This window comes from Stegastes partitus, unplaced genomic scaffold, assembly GCF_000690725.1.
Source record: "Stegastes partitus isolate 25-593 unplaced genomic scaffold, Stegastes_partitus-1.0.2 Scaffold1053, whole genome shotgun sequence".
Lineage (NCBI taxonomy): Eukaryota > Metazoa > Chordata > Actinopteri > Pomacentridae > Stegastes > Stegastes partitus.
This window is the reverse complement of record NW_007578784.1, coordinates 174,354-198,856: the sequence shown is the minus strand read 5'-3', so window position 1 is coordinate 198,856 and position 24,503 is coordinate 174,354. Positions and strand designations below refer to the sequence as shown.

The 24,503-nt window shown below is 41.4% G+C and overlaps 1 protein-coding gene across 3 annotated transcripts in view; it reads right to left on the bottom strand.

Annotated features, from left to right (window-relative positions):
- elmo1 (engulfment and cell motility 1 (ced-12 homolog, C. elegans)) overlaps positions 1-24,503 on the bottom strand; it is a 114,987-nt gene that overhangs the window by 44,518 nt on the left and 45,966 nt on the right. For 2 of the 3 annotated variants that reach the window (XM_008295501.1, XM_008295500.1), the window contains exons 3-15: positions 23,736-23,776; positions 23,484-23,556; positions 23,337-23,387; positions 23,066-23,235; positions 19,773-19,808; positions 17,975-18,074; positions 16,434-16,585; positions 16,192-16,270; positions 14,637-14,687; positions 14,126-14,248; positions 12,838-12,966; positions 8,706-8,810; positions 6,880-6,988 (exon numbers count right to left, since the gene is read on the bottom strand). In XM_008295501.1, coding sequence (XP_008293723.1) covers positions 6,880-6,988; positions 8,706-8,810; positions 12,838-12,966; positions 14,126-14,248; positions 14,637-14,687; positions 16,192-16,270; positions 16,434-16,585; positions 17,975-18,074; positions 19,773-19,808; positions 23,066-23,235; positions 23,337-23,387; positions 23,484-23,556; positions 23,736-23,776 — 1,219 coding nt within the window. The remainder of the gene's footprint in view (positions 1-6,879; positions 6,989-8,705; positions 8,811-12,837; positions 12,967-14,125; positions 14,249-14,636; positions 14,688-16,191; positions 16,271-16,433; positions 16,586-17,974; positions 18,075-19,772; positions 19,809-23,065; positions 23,236-23,336; positions 23,388-23,483; positions 23,557-23,735; positions 23,777-24,503) is intronic. The other variant, XM_008295502.1, reaches the window with a different exon arrangement.

The following is a 24,503-nucleotide window of genomic DNA, read 5'->3' as shown; positions in this document are numbered from 1 at the left end:
AGTTTAATGAGTTTGGATGGCTCAGAGTCACCTGCTGGATCTGGACATGCTACACACACACACACCTATGACAAAGAGTGAGTGGACTGTGAAGAGAATCCCCCTCGACACACATCAGAGCAGAGGTGAGGCATCTCTGTGACCGTCTCTTGACCAGCGTTACCTGTAGCCTAACCCCTGCCTGTAGGCTCACTTCAAACAGACTTATTGAGCTGTTCTTCCAGCACATGCACCGCTTTTCTTATGTCAGGGGAGTCGGGTAAATGAAAATACAGGAATATTAGCTACTGTCCAAAGTCTGAGAGAAAACAGAGTAATAGCAGAGTAATGGAGGGAAACAGTTGCAACATCTTCATGTCAGACATTAACGGGGTTTAGAGGAGATCGGTTACACTCTTTGAGAACCAACAAACTGTATTAGTGGCTTACGATGAAGGCTACCAATTATCTTTGACCGAGTCTTTGTTCCATGTTATCTTCCATCTCTCTGTCCACTTGTATCTAACGCTTCATTTCCCAGTATTCCACCACAACAAAAAGGAATAAAATATCCCCAAAACAGATTTCTAAACATTTCAAAACACAGATTCGTTAAAATTATATTTTCAAAGCCTCAGAGCAACAGAAAACCTGGATTCCCTTCAGCTCGGTTATTATTTTCTGATGCAATACTGATAACTAACCAACTAAAAAGGGAAATATACAAATTAGGACTGTCCCAAAGAAGACACACTGTGAACCCTCTGAACCCCCAAAACCACTGAAGGGTTTGAAGAGCATGTTAGTGTTTTAGAAAACTTGGAAATTACACCATTAATTAGAGCAAGAATGTAGAACAACAAAAAAAACTTCAGATTTTCAACTTTCTTATGATGCTTGAGCTTTTTGAGGTTCTTCTAGTTTTGCTGGGAAAATTAACCAAATGTAAGACTTGTGATATTTCATCAAAATTGATATTTACTAAATGTCTCATTGAAAAATTTGCTCAAATAAATCATGTGCATTAGCCAGCTTTAGTAAAAAACTAAAAATTCTCTGCACCTCAGCGCAATCATGAAGCAACAAGTGACTCCAATGCGACTGACTGTCACTTGACAAAAATTCAAGGACACTTCAGCTGAACTGGTCCGAATTGCAGGCTGCTACACAAATATGAGACCAATGTGGAAAAAAACTTAAACCTTAAGTAGTAAAATATGCACAAAAAAAAAAACGTAAAGCCACCATTTTTATCCAGTATCCGTAACCCTTTTAGGAATTTGGAAAAATGCTGAACATGTTGATTCAAGTTTTTTCAAATTTTGTAAAATAATCAAAGAAATTCAACTTTTGCTGTCTTTTTTTACGATTTACGACACTATATCTGAGTCATACAGAACAAAAGACACGACTGAGCTTTCCCTCCTTCTAGTCATGGTTGTGTTGTTTCCATAGAGGTTCTAGACTTTGTTCTGCAGTGAAAAATTAACCCGCAGTGGTTAAAATGTGACAGAAAAAAAAAGAATGCTGCTTGAGGTCAAACAACAACAACCAAAAAAACTCCATTAAATATCAAAAATCGACATACAAAAATAGAAAACTCAAACAGAAAATCAATCCAATCAGTCCTGCGATAATGTGCCGCGCTTATAAACCGAAATGAAAAGTGGATCTGTCCGTGGTGCTGAACCTGGCCTTTTGTTCCGACCTTGGCTGATGTCTGTCTGATGGAGGACACAGTTACAAACATAAGGACATCATGTGACTGTCACTCTGAAGCCTGCCCAGACCTGCTTCTCTCTCTCTCTCTGTGTGCTTGTAAACAGGGTCGGCTCTCTTTTTGTGCTCCATGTATACAGCATGTGTGTGTCCGTGCCTCGACCCGCCACGCCTCGCCGCCCAGCTCTCCATCTCGGCAACGAGACGACCCGCCGTGAATCACCAAGCAGGGCCATTACTCACCGTGCCTGGCCCCCCTTTCTAAATAACTTCATAAATATTCCATGGGCCGGCTTAAACGGGGGTTGAGGGGGGGGAGAGTCGGAGAAAAGTCATGGCTTGGTGCCTCACAGACGCAGATTCCATTAAGCCCCATGTACCGGCAGAAACATGGTGGGACAATTAATCTTTTAGCATCTGAAGCAAGGCATCAGCAATTGTGAGAGAAAGCAAGAAAAAAGGTAGGAAGTAATGGAAGAAGGTGAGGAGACGAGGAGACAGGCTGGAGAGAGCGACACCTGTGTAGCGTTATGAATTATGTAGAATCCGGCGGCATTGACAGCTGATTCCACCACACGAGCTTTACCTCCTTTCTCACCGCCAAAATTTGCATAGAAATAACAACAACAAGAAAGAGAAAACGTCAAAACACCTCAAAACGAGGATAGTGTTAAATGAGAAAGGGGGATAGAGGGAAAAATCCGTTGACCTGGAGGAGACAGCTATCATGACAGATACTTGAAAATGAGAGTGAGATGCTCTGCTTGTGAACTGGTGGATTTATTTGTTTATTTTTTTGGTGTTAAATTTATGGTATAGAGGAAAAAAGAGCCAAACCATGAAAGCATCAGAAAGGAGTCTGAGAGGGACAGATGTTCCTCAGACCCACAGAAGAGGAGAGGAGGAAAAAAAAGGAAGAGAAGATGCCTGAAAGCAACAATGAAAATGTGGAGAAAAGTGAGAAAAAATTCAGCTAGAAAGAGTGCATGAAGAGGCAAGCGGGGAAGAAAGGCAACTTCAACAGCCTCGGGCGAATCCAGAATCCCTCGGTGTTTCATCCCCGTGAGAACACAAGGAGAGAGTGTCTGAGCACCAGAGCCACGCCGGCGTTTTCACACAGACGGAGAGAGCAAACGAGCCACAAAGACGTCACCGCCGTCGCCGTTAATCCGCCGTCTCTTTCTTCTGTCTTTATCCACGAGGGGATATGGAGCAAAAAGAGGAAAAATTTAAAAAGTAAAAAGTATTAAAAACTATTTTTTCTGCACTGAGAGTTTAGTCTGCTTTTGTTAAGAGAGAGAAAAAAAAAAGATTTCTAAAATACAACCATGACTTCGAAGAGTCACGAAGCACGGAGGTCTGTCTGGGTGTCCGTCTGCAGCTTTGGAACAGTGTTTTGTTCTGCATGATTTTACGGAGTTTGGCTCAGTTTATCACCGTCTTTATCATTTAAATGTAAGCTTCTGTGTCACATTTATTTTATTTTTGTGAGGCCAGAGCGAAGCGTTGAGCTACATATTGTCAGTTTACCATGTTTGGTTATTATTGTTGGTAGAGGTGATGCTGAATGTCTTTAACTTTGGAGATCTTTGGTTTCAGACCTTTGCTACATTGGGAAGTTAAAATGGTATTGAAGAAAACATGTTATTTAAAAAATGAAAGACTGACACATTATGATCATAGTGTAAGAAAGAAACAGTTCAGCACCAGTAACTAGCTAGCTGACTATCCAAAAATAAAAACAACAAACTCTATTTTGAGTTTAATTCAATCGTTAGAAAAGAGACAAAACTTACAATGAACAAAATTAAACATGCATTTGACTGATTTCATTATATTTTCTATAGATGTTGAGATAAATTATAGATATTTGTCATTTTTCTATATTGTATTGTGATATATGCATATTATAAATATTGTATATGGTCTATAGACATTGTATTGTAATAGATATGTTATAGACATTTGTGATTTTCTATAGATATTTTATGGTAATAAATTACAGATGTGTTATAGATAGTAGTATTTTTTGTAGATATTGTGATATCTTATAGATATCTTATAGAATTTGGTCATTTTCTATAAATATTGTATTGCAAAATATTATAGATATAATATAGAAACAAAATAGATATTATTAACTGTCTATATATTTTATTGTGACATAACATAAATATAAATATAGGGAATTTTCTATAGATATTGCAATATATTATAGATGTATTAAAGCTATATTATAGGTATTTTATTTTGTATATTTTATATTGCAGTCACATTGTACTGTATTATTTTATTTACAATTATTACATAGTGAAAAGCTGGCAGCTGTAGTGCTATAAATAAACAAATTTTCATCTTGAGGAGGGCATGAAGTCGCCAAATTTCATGACCAGACAGTCAGTAGGTCTTTGGGGTATACACCATCTGTATCATATTTTATAACAATTAATCAAATAGTTAAAGGCCTTTGACTAAAACACAAAGATGTAACCTGTTGGTGGCTCTAAAGCAAAGAAGAATCAGCAGATTACTAGAGTCAACAGGATCCATCCTCTGGGGATCAGTAATGTCTGTTCAGTGTTTTCTTCCATCCCTGGAGCCCTTTAGTCACTAGCAAACAGAAAATACTTTGTATGATGATCAGAAAATGGAGAAACCGTTTTAAAAATGTGTGGGAAAAATGTGCAGCTAAGAAAAGCGACCTTGTTATATTTCAAGTTATCGGTGAAATAACGCGGCACAGTTTCTAATATTACCCCGACTTAAATACCACGCGATGAAAACTGCTAAAAACGTTACAGAGAAACAGACACAACCTTCAACAGCCTCATTAGTGTCAAGCATTTCTTTGTTTCTCCACTGAAAGGTCAACCGAGTGATGACAGTGTGGAGGTACGACTTATTCCTCTCACAGCTTACCTCTGGGGAACAAACACACACAAACATATACATACATACATACATACATACATACATACATACATACATACATACATACCAGGCGTCTTTTCCCTCGGCACCTGCCCGGCCCGTGCTACATACATCTTACTCATGCATTCATTAGCGTGTGTTAATACGAGCACGGCCATTGGCGTGTGTATGAAAACGCAGTTTATGACTACTTTGGGACACAGTGGCTTCTTTCTTCCCATAAGGACGAGATGCATGCAATGTGTGAAGAGTCTGTGCAAATATTTACTGGAACCGTGACAGAGATGGATGGGAAGATTAGGATTTGGGACGCAGCAAATATAAATACGTCAAGAAGTTGTCTTTTCTCTCTTGTCCCTAGTGATTGCCTGCAAATAATTAGTTCCATCCTATTCCCTTTGTATACATTCACACATGACCTACTTGCGGGAAACCCTGTCATGTTAAAAGCAGGTGTACGCGCTGGTATAACGTTTGCGATACGACGCTCCCTGCAGGTTATAGGTTCACCTTCCCAATTCTTATCTGTCCCCTATTTTACAAACACACACATAAACACACTATAGCACATCATTAATATTAATGGTAGGTTCAGGCTTCTATGCTAACAGCCTCAGTAAAGAGGACATTATACAGCCACTGGCGATAGAAAGGCTCACAACTACGAGTCAAGGTCGCTGCTATAATTCAGCTCCGGCATCCAGTCCCACAGGGAAATTACAGTGTCATAACATAACAGTATCGTCAGCTTAATAGAAATAAAATAAAAAAAATACTGTATCCAATGGAGGACCGGCTCAGAGTTTGTAGTTGCAAATTCCGTTCATATATTTTCAGTAAGTTTTGTGAAATCCTCCACTTGTCCCCGCTCTATGTACCGGAGCAAACAATTCTCCCTAAAACAAAAACAAAAAAAAGTTTTGCTCATAATGATGGCCTGGCGTCCTTCCTGGGGATTTAACTCTCATTGCGTAAGCCTTCAACTGCAAGCTGAGAAAAGCCTTAGAGATAAAGATGTTTCCCTATTTAGGGACAAGTTTGGTCGCTTAATCTGCATTTTGATACGAATGAGGTCAAAGCGATGTTTCGAAGAGAGACTAAAAGGAAGCAATTTCTGTCTGATAAGAGAGAAGGTCACCAGGGCATGTGCAGTGAGGCACATTTGGATAAAAACTAATGAGACACACCGAGTAAAAATAAAGCCCAGAGACCAGAGAATCGCAGGCACAAGCTGACAAACACACAAAACTGGATCAGTAAAAGAAGGAAAGCTCACTATGTGTTCATATGTGTGGCTTGGGCTAAAATCCTCCTCTCCCTCATCCTGTCTCTCCTGGTCTGGTCATATCTGTCGGGTTCTTTAGCTTACAGTGCATCTATTCACTTAAAATAAAATATCTAAATCCTTTCTGTGCGCTCAGAGTTTGATGAGACAGACAGGTCGACACATTTCACATCAGAGCCGAGTCTGGCAGAGATAAGAGCATGTTTAAAAGAGGACAGGAAAATTACAATATGCTTGAAAATCTATTTCTCAAAAGTATTTCCACTCTTTCTTATCTTTTTTCTGAAACCTAGCCTGGAACTTTTATCAGTTAGGTTAAAGACAGATGAGGGAATCTTGAATGAACTTCCTTCTTTTAAAAAGGCAGAAAAATAGAAGCGGACACTATTCTTTATGAAATAAAGTTTAAGGTTCTTCCAGCGATCAAAAAAAAAAAAAAATCCTGCAATACAGCCGAGTCTAAATCCTCGGGGGGGGGGAAAAAAAAAAAAAAGAACATGAGCAGAAGAAAAGGGCACATCAGTTTAAAATGCCTTCTCCCTCCCTACAGGGAGCAGCAGGGGTCAGTCTGGAGCGGAACTGAGACCAACTCGCCCATTTAAACAAGTAAAGACAAATGAAAAGGGCACATCAATTTGGAGTGGACGCAGGCACAGCATCTCCTGTGCGCAGTGTGCCTCCTGGATGCGGTATATTAGGCTGAAAGGGGCCCAATGGGGGCGAGGTGCATCACTAAATAATAAACTCCCGGCAGCACAATTACTGAGCATAATGGCTGCTTTCATCTTAACAAGGAGGGACTGTGAGGTCTGGATGTTTGTATTTCTGCACATATGCATCTCTGCAGGTAAATCAGACCCTGATCTGTCCGTGCACTCGGGTGAGTCAAAGGAGTGAGCTGGAGGATGATGACGTACAGTACAGCGTGTGAGGTGTGTGCGTGACGGTTGCTGATGTCGACTTACGAAGCTCGCCCACTTTCAGAATCTCACAGAGCATCTTGGTCAGCTCGATGCTGCTGCGGCCGAACGGACACTCGTGCTTGTCTTCTCGACTGCTGTTCTCCAGGACGATCTAGAAACCCAGACCAGAGATAATGACATATACTGATAATAATAATAATAACAACAAATAGAAATCTACATAGAGGCATTTTGGTGACTTTACCTTCTAAGTACAACAACAGATGTTTCTATAAATAATGAAGTTCCTCCTGTTGCCTAAAGGCTCATATCAATCCTTAAAATGTAGGTCAACTCTAACATTATACGACTACATTTCTCCAAGTCTAATATGTGGGTCAGCTTATTCTTGTACAAAGTACTAATATTCGCAGAATTTTGACACCTAAAACCCGTCGATGTGGATCCAGCTGCAATAAAGCCGCTATGTGAGTAACTTTTTGTAACACAGCATTCTGATGCTTTCATCCCATTCATTCTCAGTCTCACTGGCTGGTGGAGGCATTCAGTGTTTATGCGCAGTACCATTTTTGACACACCATTTCCAAAGAAAGAATTTTGAAATCGTACCAGTAAAAGGCTTCAATCCTCTGAACCAAAAACACAGCAAGCGGGTTTGAATGGTGTTTAAAAATAAATTACACATTGAAAAATTCTTAGCATCTATCAGAGGCAGTGACTCTGAGAACTTTCTGATGGTCCTTGATCTACTCATCAGTGACGTGCAGTTCTGTTAGAAAACCAAAGCTGAGCTCAAAATCACATGTCATGTAAAGGTTCACCAATAATAAACCGTTTGCTGTAAAGAGAACCTTTAAAAACTAAAAAAAGTCACACTCATCCATTCAGTGACTAAAATAAATACTCAAACATAGTAAACTTTTGTATAGTTTTATAAAAAATAGAATGTATGGCATGATCACATTGTTATGCTGCACAAATGACATTTCTGAGTTCTCTCTACTTCCAGCCACGCTCACGCTGCTTCTGTAGAGGTGAAGTACTTTATAATGTGGTGAAAAATGAGCAGAAAAATGCCCAGAAACTGCTTGGTGGAACTCAATTATTTTCATACAGCAAAAGCAGAGCTTTGCACTTTCAGAGTACTTGGTTTTTAAGTAGAAATATATTTTCATTAATTTACAGTGTCACGCCGTTTGTCACACTAGTAATTTTCCCATTAACACTTCATTATGGTGGAAACTATTACTCATTATCTGACCTTATCTGAACCCTAACAGCTACCTGCTCGGAAGCCAGAAAACATAAAAGAAATTCAACAGCAAAAAAATTCACTCTGATTACGCGGATGGTGGCAGAACGCCATAAATGAGGCCATCAGGACCCCAATCATTTTAGCCGGTGACAGTTTGATTTAGGAAACTGAAGGCTGCGTTTTCTCCCTCTGGTTGAATGAGAATGGCTGAGTTGGCAAGACATCCCTTTTCTCACTTTCAAGTCGACGAACACAGAGTCGCACACCGACATAATGATGCAACACAAAGACACACACAAAGAATCGCAGGTGTGGTGACTAAAGTCCGGTACATACCATCCCACTACAGCTACATTCAGTCACTACACACTTGTCCAGGAATTCAAGGGGACAAGAATGAAATGATTTCGACTGTACGGAATATAATTTTGGCTGAAAAAAAAAAAGAAACTGCAAATAAATGTCTGAGCTTGAAGACAGACAGTTTGGTAGGAAGAGGAGGTGATGAAGAAAAATACAGCATCACAGAATCACCGCTCAGCATGTGTGTGTGTGTGTGTGTGTTACTGTGTCAGTATGGCATCGCTGCATATGAATGTGTATCTGTTCTTACCCTGATGTAGGCGTCCTGGTGGTGTCTGGCAAAGTACAGCATGTTATCCAGAGCCAGCATGCCTGGAGGAATCTGGGTGAAATCCACAGCTGGATTCACATGGTTCTGAGAGAAACAGAGGAATTCACTTAAAAACATACCACCAGCAGCATCTTTTTAAAAAATCTTTATTCTTTTAGGTCTAATCCACTGAGCATGCCGGTTTTGTTGGACCAGCACAATGCAACAGTCAGAGCATGAAGGCGGAAAGTTGAAATCAGCCCCATAATTGAGTTCTAATGTACGTCTACGTTGAACACATTTTGTTGCTCGCTCGAGAAAAACGCATTTTCTCCGGAGAGATATTAGAACTGTAAACCAGCAGTGAAGTCGTATCTTTATTAGGCCATCTTGCAGGACACACACAGTGTTCAAGTAAGCCTGAAGAACTAAATGGAACAATTAAAGCAACAGAAGGATAAGAGAGATAAAATGCTTTTTAAAATAACTGAACTGTCATTGCATTTAACGCAAGTTTATATGCGGATGATTTGGAGATAATTTACTGTAAAGCACTAACTGGTTCAAGCAGAAAAACGCAACAGTCAAGTAATCACACACACAGTTGAGTCAGATCCTTACTGTCGGGGGAGCAAGTTAGGGTTTAACAGCCATATTAGTAAACCTGCATGTGTCCATAAACTGCAGTTTAGTGCTTTGATTGACCATTCAATTCACTGCAGCGTGCATATGAAGAGTCTTGAGATTGTCCTCGAACAGGTAATCCATCCTAAGCTTTGTTAATGATATGCTGACAAACATATAAAGCCCCTAAAAATTAATTTATTAAAAACGGTGTCCATAAAAACTAACAGCTATCACCCACTAAAGAAAGTCCTGAGGTCTGCGTGGGTGTGGTTTGATCAGATTTTTGTTGACAGTGAGCTGGCAGTATTAAACATCCCACTGACTGTCATCGGATTTAGGCTCAAATAATGTTAAACTTGATTAGTGCAGATTCTCCAACAGATTTCTGCCCATTTGAATCCTATAAGGCGAAAACACAAACCCAGAAATCTCTTTGATTATTCTGTGTTCCTGTAGGACCCCATCACTCAGAGTAAAAGGCTACATCCATTTCACAATGGCCATGATTACTCCTCTGGGTTCAGTTTTCAGTTCTTTTCTGGAGCTCTCGATGTCAAAATGACCTGGAAGGCAACACTTTCTACTCAAAACATGATTTTTCTTTAAGAAAAAAAAGGAACCATTCATTCACTGCAATGAAGCATCTATAATTTCAGTCAGCAGCAGCAATGCATCAACATACTTGGGGATGTTTACATCCACTGAAGGATTAAATGGCCTTCTGTGGGTTGAGAGAATCCTCGTGTGTGTCTAAAATTTATGGAATTATCTTAAAAAAAAAAAAATGCACTGATGTTCAAAACAAGCCTGTTTTTCATACTTTAGTTGAGAAGATGACACTGTGGAGATGCATACTTTAGTTTTTATTGGGCAGTGAGATCACCTTCAAACACGTTTCTGCAAATTGATATTCAGAATTTAGTTTAATTAATAAAAACTGTAGGCAGCTTTAATGTACAGCAGGAAATGAATCAAATATAATTACAGTATGCTTTGCAAAAAACACAATTTGATGTGGGTGGTGAGCCCACCCAAACTTCAAATTTCAAAAACAACTTTCAAAACTTTTGAATAACAAACCGTCTTCTCTCCTTTTTGCACAGCCGCCTCCCGTAGCGTTTAAATATTGTATAAGATGTGCAGAAAGACGCTCGCTTGTGCTGTCACAGCATGTCACGCTAAATTCCTCCCAGGGACTGCAGAGAATTCAGTTGACTAACTAATTAAAACCACAGATACACATGTAAACACATCAGTCTGATGCTCATCTGGAGTTTAAAAGGTGACACAGGATATTGAAGAGGGAAGCGACAGGAAGGGGAGCAAAAGGAAACGGTGGATGAAAGAGGAATGGAGGAGACTGAGATCTGGCTCATCAGTTTTATAATTCTGCCTGACAGGAAGCAGGCTTATGGGCTTAAATAAGAAACAGACACTCAGGCACATGTGCATTTTTAAAAATTACCCTCCCTCACATATGGACTCCTGAAGAATACTCCCTACTTAAAAGAACCTGAAGGCATTAAAAGGCAAACAAATTATCTCAGCAGTGATAAGGTCTATCTAGAGAATTATGATTGTGTATGTGTGTGTCTGTGTGCAGGAGGTTTGTGCGTCTCTGTGTGTGCCTGCAAGCTGTTGAGCATGGAAAGCAGACTAAGGATTTTAGGGTGGGTTTTCTCCACACAGTGGAGACAAGGCAGTCCAATTGGGCTTATCTTTACTGAGCACACTGCTGTGGGAGTGTGGACGGGAAGAGCCCCGAAACAGCTCTGGGCTTACACCAAGTCACAGCGGGTTTAGTTCAAGTTCTTATACTATAGTTAGACCCACTGCATACAACACAAAGTCACACACACACACACACACGGCGCATCCTTAAACAGAGGAAGATGAGAGAGTGAGAACGAAAGTAGTAAACAAAAACATTTTAGGAGGATTTTAGGGAAAAAAAAAAGAGAAACATTAAAAAGCCTGAGGAAGGAACAGAAAGAGAGGCAGAGCTGCTCCTATACCGAGAGGTGAAGTCTCTGTTTGATGCTGATGACCTTGTTCTACTGTCCACAAACAGCTGGACACGGTGGAAAAAGTTGTGTCAGAGCTGCACCCTGGCAGTCGACATGAAGGGGATTAATACATGAAGTGAACCGGGGATGTTTCAGAAACACCCCAGATGTCAGGAGAACAAATACCAGCCCACTGTAAATAATCATATCTTTGAACATAGTATGAGCTACACCTCCCTTGATGTAACAGAATCAGGGAGTTTCAACACGGCTGCGAATGCATTCAAAAATGAGCTCAATGGGTATAGCTCCGTCTGCTGGGACTGGTCTGACTCACCAGATGTAGACTACAGGTACAGGCTTGCCACTGGCTGCACATTGCACATGGCTTTCTTCTCCCCTTTCTGCTTCCACAGCGTGTGTGTGTTACCATTTTCAAACAACAAAAAGAACTCCAGGCTACCACACTGAAAACTTTTGCGGAAAGGCTTAAATCGTGCAATAAGGCAGCTCTGATAGTTTTTATGACCACTACTCTTCCACTGTTGCTGCATCCTACACTTAGCTTCGCCCAATACAACTGTGATTGGTTTAAAGGAATGCAAACATACGTCAGATCATTCTGCACAGCTCTGCGTCAGAACAACCGAATGGTCCGACTAGGTTAGACCAGTGGGAACAAACACCCAGAAGACACATTTTAGACAGTAAAATATCAGCAAATGCATGTAAAGCAGAATCACAGACACACAAAGAGAGCACTCAAACTTTTAGCCACTTTGAATCCATCCAGACCCCTCTTTTCCAAAGCATTCCAATAGCTGAGCCCAAAAGAACCGTCTTCTGGGCTCAGCTCTACGCCAGTTGGTGCCGAGACTAACTGTCCTCTCTCAGGCCCACTCTGACGGCAACGCTGCCTTACAAATACCAATCGAGGAAAACTAAACGACAGCACAATGTAAGGAAACCCATTCGGAGCACTTGAAAGAGAGAGATTAGGAATTAGCAGAATATCACGTTACCGTCAGAGATGAAAAAGCAGAGACCAAGTAGAGGCTCGGTGACCCAAAACTGGCAAGTGAAAGATGTAGACACACACAAGAAGAATAACAGCAACCAAAAGAAAACAGAATGTGGTCACAGACAGAGATGCACTTCCTCCAATGAGGTGAGGAACATTTACAAGCTCAAGTCTGTAATTTGAGATTTCTATGTAAATACTCCAAGGAGAAGGAGACAGGGTTGATCTTGATGTACATATATCATTTAAGCATATTAATCTTAACACTGTATTATTGTTGAGATTATTCTTATTGTGTCCAGGTTGTGTTATGATGCCAAAAAAACCCTCTTAAACTGACAGCACAGTGGTTAACATACAGCACATACACACACAGAAAAACACACTCCCATGCACTTGGCTACATTACACCACTGCTGGGGCGTGAACCTGCTTTTTCAGGTTCACGAGGCCCTCTGAAACAACGTGCACAACTCACAATAAAGCCGAGCTTCTTGTAGTCGCGGGTGTACATGGACTTGCGCTTCTCAATGCTGCCGCTGTTGTTGGGCTCGCATTCCACATCGAAGGCAATTCTCCTCAGCTCAAAGATGATGTCCCTCTGAGCCTGCACATGCAGAGAAGAATATTAAAGTGCTGCTCATAAATCCATCTGTCTTTTCTTCCATTTACCATTTTATAATTTAAGACCGCTTCAGCCACATCTCCGCTGTCTGGGGTCTTGCGGTGCCCAAGGCAATGTGGCTCACAGCCAATTCTCGAAACTGCTTTTATTACTTGGCCAAACCTACTGTAGTAATAGTTTCTTTTATTTTCTGGAACTATCAGGCCCAAAAGAAGTTCAATAAAAAGATTAATGACTGTTTGCTCCTTGTGGCTGCATCATGCTTTGCTTTCATGTAGAGGAATCCCTCTGTGACTCTTTCCGAGAGGGTTTTCCTGGGAATGACTTTTCTATACATGCAGCTTATACATATTCTTATTGCTCACCATTCTATCTTGCCAAGCTCTATTTTTTCTTTTTTTTTTTAGTATCCTCTTCTTTTCTTAATGTAAATCAATCGCCATAAATAGCCAAAAATAAATTGATCTGACAAACAAGTATTGTGTTTGCAGCCTCAGATTACTCCCCTGTGCTCTAAACCTCCATTGTTGTGCAGAAATCACTGAACACGTGCTTTGATATTACAATGTCCACAGGCGCAGCGGTTTACTTTGAGTCAATCCAACATACAGTACACTGTCCTGCTGCCAGGAAAACATCAATTCACCGCTGAAAACGGCTCCCAACAAATGCACTATTTACCCCCGTCTGAGGAACGTTTGCTAAAAAAAAAAAAACAGAGTTGTTTTTTTGGAAACTTCTAAACATCAAAGTATACTTTTGTGATCCATTTTTAAAGATTCATGTCTTCAATAAGAACAAACAGCCTTTTCAGAGAACTGCCTGATAATTACAGAAAAAAAAACAGAATACAGGCGGCCTCATTCCATAAAAAGCGTTACATTAAGACACAAACAATATAGTGCGTGCATTTTAAGTTTCCGTTGGATGCTCTTTGCAAACTCATCTAATTAACAACTACACGACTAACTTCAGACAGCTCAGTCTGAAGGAAATTAAGCACTTCCACTTAAGAATTCAGTCGAGCAAATCTGTTTGTCTCTCTTTTTTAAAATTATGATTTCACCTTCTTTACCCTTCCAGCTGTTATGCATTTATCTATCAAACTATCAATTTGCTGTTGCATCGTCTCAGCCCACACCTGGTCCTGAGGGTCCATCTTGGTCATCATTCGGTCCTCCAGCAGGTTGAAGGTGAGCACCTGCAGCACGTACAGCTGATGCGCCATCTCGTCGTTGATGGGCGTGGGGCTCCGGATCACGTTCTACACGATGCGGAGGGACAAACGGTGAAATTAAAGGATAGAGGAAGGGTTTTAGGGTCAGAAAGGTGAGGGGTTTTTTTTAGAGGCAGACAGCAAAATATAGCAAAGAAGAATAAGAGGATTTAGGAGTGAATGATGAGGATTAGGAGGAAGAAGTGATGGAACAGAAGAGGGAGAAATGAGATTTCACACAAGGCAGAGATGATAAAAAAAAAAAAAGAACAGGTGGGAGACAGTAAGTATAGTAGATAATAGCAAAGAGAGGTGAGACAGAGGAAGACGTGGCAGGTGTCATATTCCTTATTGATATCAACTGGGGCAGAGGCTGAAACCCAGATAAGAGGGATACAGTGCAAAGTGAAGAGGAGAAGGACATGGCTGGACTTACACTGAGTATGATGGACCGCAGCTGCTTCTGGGCAAGAATGTGGGCCATCTCCTAGAGAGGGAGAAAGAAAAGAAAAGGAGAGAGAGAGAGAGAGAGAAAGACAGAATTTAGGAAAGCAGGGAGAGAGCAAGAAGGATAAAGATCAGACTCGACCATACATAGAGATAAAAGACATGTCTTAGGATTCTCTACGCTAAAATGGGAAATTAAGGCGGGCAAAAGAAACAAACAAACAAAAAATAAATAAACGGCCATGGCACACTGCAAAGTATGCAGTGACAGGCTGTAAAAGAATAAGGAAGCCATCCGAAAGAGAGGAACTTAAAATGGGATACTAAATGCACTAGCTGATGTCTTCTACAGTGCAAACTACAAAGTGTGCTAATCAAGGGTGCACTTACTGTCAGGGGACAATTTAGGATGTCCACAATGTGCTCATCAAACTACCATACCGTGTGCAGAGAGGAGACAAAGTCAGAGACAGAGAGACAGAGAGGGTGAGTGAGTGAATGTGAGGGGGGTGGAAGAAGAAGAAGAAGAAGAAAAAAAAAAAGCCTGAGAGTGGGTTAAAAAAAAAAAAGAAGAAGAACATTTTCTGTCAGTGGTACAGCTTGTGGACCAGGAGGAGGAGGGGAGGGGAGGGCAACGGAGTCAGCAGAATGGTGAGAGACCGGAGGATCATAATAATAGCTTTACTGATGGTCGAGTCCTTATCGCACACACATAACATACACACTATCTGTCCTCATAGCCACCAAAATAGCGTCAGCGGCCCCTCACGCGCTCTCGTGTTAAAAGCGCCTCAGATGATGAACAGTTGCGGTCCCATAACACTGCGTTTCAAAACTGCCTCGCTGCAGAAATAAAATGGGCTGCTATAAATGTATATTACCGCACATATCTTCACCCGAGCTAAAGGAGGCGTTGTTCACTCATCACTTAAAACAACCCAGTAAAGTTGATTTAAAGCGCCGCTAACCCCAAGCGCGCACGTCTAATCTGAGCGCACCTCCCTGGCAAAACGGCACAAAAGTGGCCAATTTAGCTTCACTGAAAGAAAAACGCTGCAACATTCTCATATGCTTGAAATTCGTATGCAGTCGTGCTGTTATTTCTGCCGAGCGCGTCTTCAACTTTGTGTGCCGCATAGGAGAGAAGCTGTGGGTTGGCATCATTCATTATTAATGTCAAAGCGCATCGCTTGGACCCTATGGTGCTGATGCAAGGGATCATGTGATTAGCTCCGGGGCAATGCGTGACATAGGTGAGAGTTAGAGAGAGAGAAAGGGGGAGATGAGCGGAGGAATGGGAGCATGGTTGAGCAAAAACATCTTTTTGACAGAGAGGAATGGAAAAGAAAGATAAGTAGGGCAGTTTTATCACTTCTTCACAACTAGATTTTACTGTTGCACAACACTGCAGATGTGTTATAGGCTCTGATGCTTTTTAAAAACACTGAAATACACACATACATATTAGTTCCACTGATGATTGCAACATGAAGTGATGTACAGTATAGAGTGTGCAGCATAGTGTGTGCATACTGCAGCCTCACCTGTCTCTTCTCCTCAGGAGCTTTGAGGAACAGAGCATTGATGACAGCGATAGTGTACGTCTGAATGTCTTGATCAGTCCTACGGTAACAAAACAGCCCAAACAAGAAAATTAAATATTGAAATGAGCAGTTTATTATCGCCCGCCCATGAGGTCTGAAATGGATTCATTACTACGATGCCTTCAAAAGCTAGTCAGCATAATTAATGTTCACACATCCAGCCTACTGACTCATCCGCTTACCCCTGAAGATGGGGGATGAGCTGTCCAATGGTGATCTCTTGTGCCACCTTGTGGTACAGATCCTGACTGTTGAGCACCATGGACTCCAGGATGGCCAGGGAGCGCTGCAGCACCGCTGTGTCCATGGCCGACTTGTTCACATAGCTGGCAATCTGCAGGAAGGACGCGGTCGAGGAGATGAAGGAGTGAGCAGAGAGGATTACATGTGACGGTTTAGTGACAGAGACGTATTCAAATTCAATGGAGCATAGCCATTTTTAAAAAGTACTATAATGCAGTTACCCTCTGGGAAATATACCACAATGAAATATTTACTTGACTATCTCTCTAATTTGGTCAAACCCTTTTGGTATCTGTAAATATAGATTTAAGCTAAAACTCCCCAACTGTGTTTGTATGTTTCCTTAAGACACTTTACCAAAATACACATTTACAGATGTCCTAACTTACTGCCAGGCTGCTCCAGAAATTAATTTCACATTATTAATATAAATAAAAAAAACTTACAAGGTAGCTGTAAATTATTATTGCTTTTATTACCATTTATTTATTTATTTATTTTTTTTTTTTAAAGACAGTAACCGTCTGAACTCCAAGCAGTTTCTGGTTGTTTTCGGTCCCGCTACATTTTGACCTCACAGTGGGCTTATTTTTCACCTCAATATAAAGTCCTGCACCTCTTTTGAAACAACATATTCATGATCAGAAGTAGAGAAAACTCAAAAATGTCTTCTGTGCAGCATGTTAGAATACCATAAATCATAAAAAAGAAGAATGAATTTCTTTGATTATTTATATTTAAAAAGTTTGAAAAAACTACAATCAACATGTAGAATATTTTTCCAAGTGCCAACAGATACTGGAAAAAAGAAACAGTGGTTGTGCAGAGTAAATATTTTTTTTACTTATATTATTATTATTATTATTTCATCCTTTCCATCTATGTAAAAGTACACCAAAAACAATCCCTGAATTTTTGTCACATGACTGTTGCTTGCCCTAAGTCCCTGATGGCTTTTATGGCTTCACTGAGAAGAGCAGAATTTGTAGTTTTTTTTTACAGAATCTGATTAGAGTATTTTTTTTTTTTTTTTTAAACAATGTTAAAGAATATGATTTTAATGGAATACAACAATTTAAAGCTTAGATCAGTTTAATTTTTGTGACAGAACTGCACATCACAAGCGTAGCGATTCTCCAAAAGCTCAAACTCTGCCTATTTTGTCTATTTTTTACAGTTTCTGGCTCTGATAAATGGTGTAATTTTGGAGATTAAAAAAAAAAAAAAAAGAATAAATGCCTTTCAACCCTGCTGTGGGCGTTTGGGTTCAGAGGGTTAACAAATAGCACAATTGGCCTCATTACTGTATGAGGATAAAATACTAAGCTTCTGACCTTATAATTATTACACAGGCTGACAAAGTAATTATGTCACTAAGTCAAAGTTTCTTCCAATCAATACACTGAAGGACAACAGCAGCGTGAACGCAAGCTCTCTTTTAAACCCTGGCCCTGTTTAATGAGACGTTTTTTTGGCTGACCTTCTTGATGAAGGCCACAGAGAAAGTGTCCCAGGAGACAATGCCGTGGTCCATCAGCTCCACAAAGGCCGTCAGAGTGAAGGACAGCAGGTCGCCAAAACTACACGACGACACACACACACAGACACACACACAGACCATAGGAAACTTCTCTCTAGCAGATGGTTTGGAGCAGTGTATAGCTGCAAAGCCCAGATGGCTTGGAACATAACGAGGAATGAGCGGTCAGCAGAGACAGAGGTGGCGGAGAGGAGAGGAGAGGGACAGATGAACCGAAGTTCAATGCTGCAACCAGGCTTGCTGCAGAAAGGCAGAAAAACAAAGAAATAAACAAAACAAAAAGACAGAGATAGGGACAGAGGAAGAAATGGGACAGAGGTCTGAGATGCAGAGCAGACAGACTGGCCCCCCCAAGAAACAGCAAGAGCCATCAGAAGGTCAGCGGGAGCCGGGCAGCACACGGCGGAGTTCAATCAGGACCAGAAAGCTACATCATAGAGTGAAGTCATGCAGTTACACAAATATTAGGAGGAATAAATCACTCCGCAAGAGTCAGAGGAGGCCGAAGCAAGGAAACACATTAAACAGCTGCTGTATCCTATTACAGCCGGAATAAGTTTAGTGAGAAATCCAAGAATCATAATCAAATACGGAAGCTTTTACCTGCTTTTAACTCGCAGCAAGAGAAATTTTGTTGTAGTTACCTCATAAGCTACAAGTGATGTTTTACGGCTTCTCCCATAGATTTGACAACACTGACCTCTACTGCTTATTACTGGCACTGCAGGACTGTTGTGCACAGACGCTTTGTGTGTTCATCTTTTGTTGCACCACATAAAAATTTATAGACGGTAACTTGTATTAATGCGGCATGAAAATTAACAAATGAACAGCGCTACAATCGAGTTAAACGATTACTTAGGGTGCAAATCTAAATGTTTACTGAGGAAAAAAACGTGTCTAATGAGTTGTAAGGTCTGTTTGCAGAGCTGAAAACCTTGCTCTAAACTCAACGTCCATCTTTAGATCAGCAGAATAAAACTACGACGAGGTTCTCAGGACACAAATATTCCTACACAGGCAGTAGATCAGAGAGGGTCAGTACAGCTGCATGGTGGATAATTAGTGTACAGTCACATGGACAATTAGTAACCCACAGCTGAAGAACAAAGAGGCTTTTGCAGATGGTACTGGGCATTAAAATGATCGTTAACTACACAACGCTACATGATGATCATAGAGTGCTGAAATCAGAGGACAGATCATTTAAGGAGAGGAAACCTTGTTGACGGGCGGATGATGATAAAAGCTATCATCTAATCATGTTGAAGAAAAGTGGGAAGTAGTAGCTGGATAACTGGCTCACACAGACAATCCCCTCACCCTGAGCACCATTTTGTAAAGAACACCAAGATTTAATTTAGAATAGGCTCCGACTTGCACTACAAGCAATCATGTAGCCGCACTAATCCTTTAATTGCAAAAAGCAGCAGCTCATTGGTCGTGATGAATTTCTGTAGAATTCCGTTTTTTAATAAGAAATCTTGGCTTTCTTTCACTCTGTGGTGAAGAATTAGGAAGTTGGTTCATTCTGTTGCCCAAAACCACATGCAAGAAATTAAAGTGCAACACTGATTTCAAAATGGAAGCCTGTAAATAGCCGTGTTATACATATATATTATTTCCCATAAGGCACTGGGGGCCAGAGTCTTTATCATGCAGACTCGGCCAGCAGGTTAGGAAGAGCACAGAGCCGATGACGTTACCCGGCCGGGAGGGGAAAAGGGGAGGGGCTTACCAGGGCTTCATAATCTTCTGTAGTTTCTGATAGCGCCTGCAAAGATTTAAGAAACTTTGGTGTCACAGGTGGGAAACACACAACAAAATCCTCTCAGTCTCAGGCAGCACAGCAGAGCAGCGGAACAACACAGTGTTTTATACGTAAACCTGAAACGGACCAGATACCGGAGGGAGGCCCGGTCCTTTACACATTGAAACCCCAAAATGAAAAAAAACACTTTCATGCGTTGACTCAAAGCAAACACACACCTACTCGAGACACTGAAAGCGTGCCAAGCGGAAACAGTTAAAGAGGCAGTTTGCTGCAAAACCTTATGCTCACGCAGCAAGCTTAAGTAGAGATGACGCTGACATTAGAGTTTCTCGAACGTCTCATGTGACAGGTGCAGTGGAAGTAAAGCGCTGAGCTGAACGCTGAAAACAGAACAAAATCCTGCACAGGACACTAAATGTTGCAGATTGCACGGTGGAGCAGTCACATAGAAATGAAGAACAGGTTAAAAAAAAACAACTCACTATGCTCAGACTTTTCTGAGGGACTATTTCTTTAACAAATGTATTATGTTTTATGGATACTGATGTGACAAACTGACAGGAATGTTCTTTACTCAAATGAAACTACATATTACTAAGTTACAGGCAGAAGTATCAGACTGATATGTCTTAAAATCTGGACTAATAAGTGCAAATTTCCCACATAAATGAAGTAAAAAGATACTTTTTTTTTTTTTAAAAGACTCTTCTCCACTCCTTTCACAACAAATCCCACTTTATTCTCACACAACCTGGTTGAAGTTGCACTGTGCGTTCTCGACAAGCTGCCGAGTCGAAGCACTCTTAGTTTCGGTCAGTAGAGGGCGCTGTCTGCCTTTTAACCTGCACAGCTCAAGTGGGCAGCGGCAGCAGCCAGCCAGCTCATTTCCACATGAATACAGTACAGCATCTTTGGCAGAAGCATTAGATCACAGAACCGCTCTGCCCTCGAGAGTCTCAAGCGCAGAGCCTCTTGAATAATTACAGTTCACCAAGTTGGTTGGCAGGCGCAGTAATGAGTGTGTGTGTTTGTGTCAGACACTGATACCTATCTGCATGTCTGTGTTTCATAAGCTCCTTCTGTTGAGAGATGAAAATGCAGCAGAAGCACTCGCCCTGCTCTCTTTCTCCAACACACACACACACACATGCACAGAGACACACACACGCACATGCACTCTAAAACTCTCCAGTGCTGAATAACTGATGTGATGGTGATTTACATAAAAACATTTTTAATCAAAGAGCCAGGAGCAGAGTGGAGTCAACATCAGTGCTGCCGGGATAGCTCCTTCCAATAAGATCAAACAGGGTCAAATATTTGCTAATTTGAACATTATATTCAAAAAGGAGAAGAGGCTCCAATGATTTTCTGTCAGATAGTCGAAGTGAGTGTAATGCCGAAGGCACTGACGCCCAGGAATAGGAGACCATTAAGTGGTTTCTGCTGAGAGGAAGACATTAAACATCTAACCGGAATTTGAACCTTTATGTGCACACAAAGTCAGGAGCATGACAGGACGGACCTGCAGCTGAGGTTATTGTTCAGTTTAAGAAATCAGCACAAAGAGCCGCTCGGAGCCATAAAACGCAAATCAGTGTGTGGTTTTTGTGCAGAAAAAGTGTTTTAACTGCGCATTTGGCACTGTGTGAGCGCGCATTAACACCAAGAGTGTGTCTTTGGTGCAAACTTCTTATGCAAGCAAACAATTCTTCAATCTATCTTTTCTCGCGCTCTCTCTCTGGGAAAAAGGGGTTGGATAATGAGAATTGCATGAAGCAGAAAACGAGCCTGTACCGCACGGCTGGCTGCTGCTGCCCTCCCTGCCAGTTTGCACCGTATGTCTGCTTGTGTGTGCGCGCACATTTCCACTCGTACTGTAGTTCTCTTGGTTTTGACTCCTTGCACACACATGCACACACTATGCTACTGGCACACACACACACACACACACACACACTTCTGTCCCTTGGCATCACGGCTGAGAAATTTCACCTCAGCGAAATAAAGTCCTCGCTTTAACCTTCAGTTGAGACGGTCTCCGGGGCCCTCCGCCCCCCTTCAACACACACACGGTGAGTTTTTTGGATCTGCTGAACAGTCAAAAGCCGCTGCAGAGCTCCCCTCTCAGCTGTGTGTAATATCACCATCACGGCGAACAAAGACGAACAGGAGCCGTCGGGCATTTTTCTTCACAAGCCACGAGTTTCTCTCTTTTTCTGCGCCAACACACCTGGATGACACTTTTCAGAGAGCGTTGGGGGGGAGTTACGGTCCAGCTGTGCACAAAGTCTCTGTAAGCTGTGCCCTGAGCTGCACTGAAGCTGACAAAGATCTCCTGAAAAATTTAACTGAGCCACCACGAAGATCCATCGTGGGGGTAAAAAAGAACTGTCAAGTCAAGGTGCTTGTGTGTCCTGCTGTGCTTGTTTAACGCCAGTATTGCTGATAGGGAAGCACAATTCAACACAATTATCACATCCAGCTCGCCAATTCATTTCCACTACACACCGTTTGCTTGCTTCATCAAATGTTTTTTCTAGTGGCTATGACTCATCCTCAGTCACAATGTGAATGCAGGAATGTAAACAAGATTACTTCGGGTCATGTATATGATTAGTTCTGCAACACAAACTATTAATAACACATCTATTGCAGTGAAGCCCAACAGTGTGCTGAAATACCAAAGACATCTACAGCAAGACTGCTGCAACACGAGACACCGAGAAAAAAATAAAATAAAAAAATCCAGCTTAACTCAATGATTTGAGAAGCGTTACTGAATGAGCAGGTCGGTCAGCCGCTTTGAATGCTTTGAACTTAACCAGTCAGATTGCACAGTGCAACTCCTTCAGACTTCAGATCAGTGCAGAGCTTCAGTTAAACACTGAGCTGCCCAAACCCACGAGAAAATCCTGTCGTATTGGGACACAAATCCCTGGTTTGTCACATCAGACATGTAAATGAAATAGTGTTTAGAGACACAGCAGCTTTAAATAAAATGTATGAAATTACAAAAGAGCAGTAAGGCCTTTACAATAAATGGGGTTTTTGACATAGATGGGAATGACAGTTTGAACATAATGTCTGATATAAACACATGATTCACATCCTTGACATTAGACGGAAACACTATGTGTTCCTCCCATATCTTACCGTTCCTGATCACATTCGTCACACAAGGAGGAATTCAGAATAACATCTGAGGAGAGGAAAGCATTGCAATGATAGAAAAGATGGACGGACAATCGACTTACTCAGTCCCGCTCTCCACCATCTGGGTGAGCAGAGAGATGCCGTCCAGGTTGATGAACTCCTGCGCGAAGGTGATGTCTCGAGACGCGTTGGCCAGATCCTTCAGAGCCTCCAGCTTGGCGTCCATGCTGGATGACTGGATCCGTTCATGAAGCTGGACCGCAGTTTGATACTGGAGGAGGAAAAAGAGGGGGAAAGAAGACACAAAACAATACAGATATTGATGGAAATGAAACACCTGTCGGGTTGTGGATTCACAGGTATTAAACTCACAGGGGAGGTGGTCAGACGCAGGATGGAGCCGTTCTTGATGTCGTTGCGATTCTGCGGAAAGATTACCGAGATGCAAGTTAGCGAGCAGACAAGGCGTATTTGCACCCAGAAAACTGACTTCTCGAGTTTGGAAAGGGCTAGCCGAACCTTTTCTGTGATGTAGAAATTTGTCGCGTCAGCAATCTGCAGAGCAAAGTTCTCATGGTTCCCCAAGGACCAGCTAAAAGGCATCGGAAGGAGAGGAAACACGTTGCGTAATTGCTCTTAAAAGGGCAGAACATCTTAAATGTGTAAAATACAGCTAATAGGATTCCAGTATGGAGATAAAGAGGGTTTTTACAAGATGTGCACACATATGCAGGCATTTATATTAAAAAAAAAAAAAAAAAGCAGACTTACCCCTCGCACACTTCTTTAATGATGGCTGAGAGAGGCTTTTTCTGTGGATAAAAAGGGGCAAAACTACATTTAGTTTGCAGTCCAGGCTTGAGTTCCTAAAACAACAGTCAATTCAGAGCAGGCTGCAATTATTTTATACTGCGGGAAAAGCACAATGAGAGGCTGTTCTGTTCAGGAGCCTGCATTTATCCAACTGCGGCTGTGGGATCACTGGCCGATCCTTTTGAATTTCGTTCATTATTACTGTATCTGAAACTGCAACCAGATCAGCAGCAAAGATATTTTTTGTGGCGGGAAGCAAATTTACTCAAGTAATGCATTTACAGTTTGACTTAGAGATACAATAAAACATGTCAAAGCCTCTCAAGCTTGACTTCAACAACAGATTGTCTAAAGTGAAACAAAGATCTGATGCACAGCTATATGTCGCTTGACTTTACAGTTACGGACACGAATGAGACGGATCAACACGCAGCTCACAAGTCGTGTGGTTGGACCAGATGACTTTGAAATGCAGTCAGTTACTATATACCAATTTACACAGCAGTTTTGGTCATAAGTAGTTTGATTCTAAAAGCATAATCAACTTTATATTGAATACTTCGGGCTGCCGCTATAGCTCAACCAGTTGAGCTAGTGCCATATACAAGGGCTACAGTCCCCGATGCAGCAGTCATGGGTTCAAATCCAGCCCATGGCCATTTGCTGCAGGTCCCTCCCCCATTCTTCTCCCCACTTTCCTGTCTCACTCTATACCGTCCTATCAAA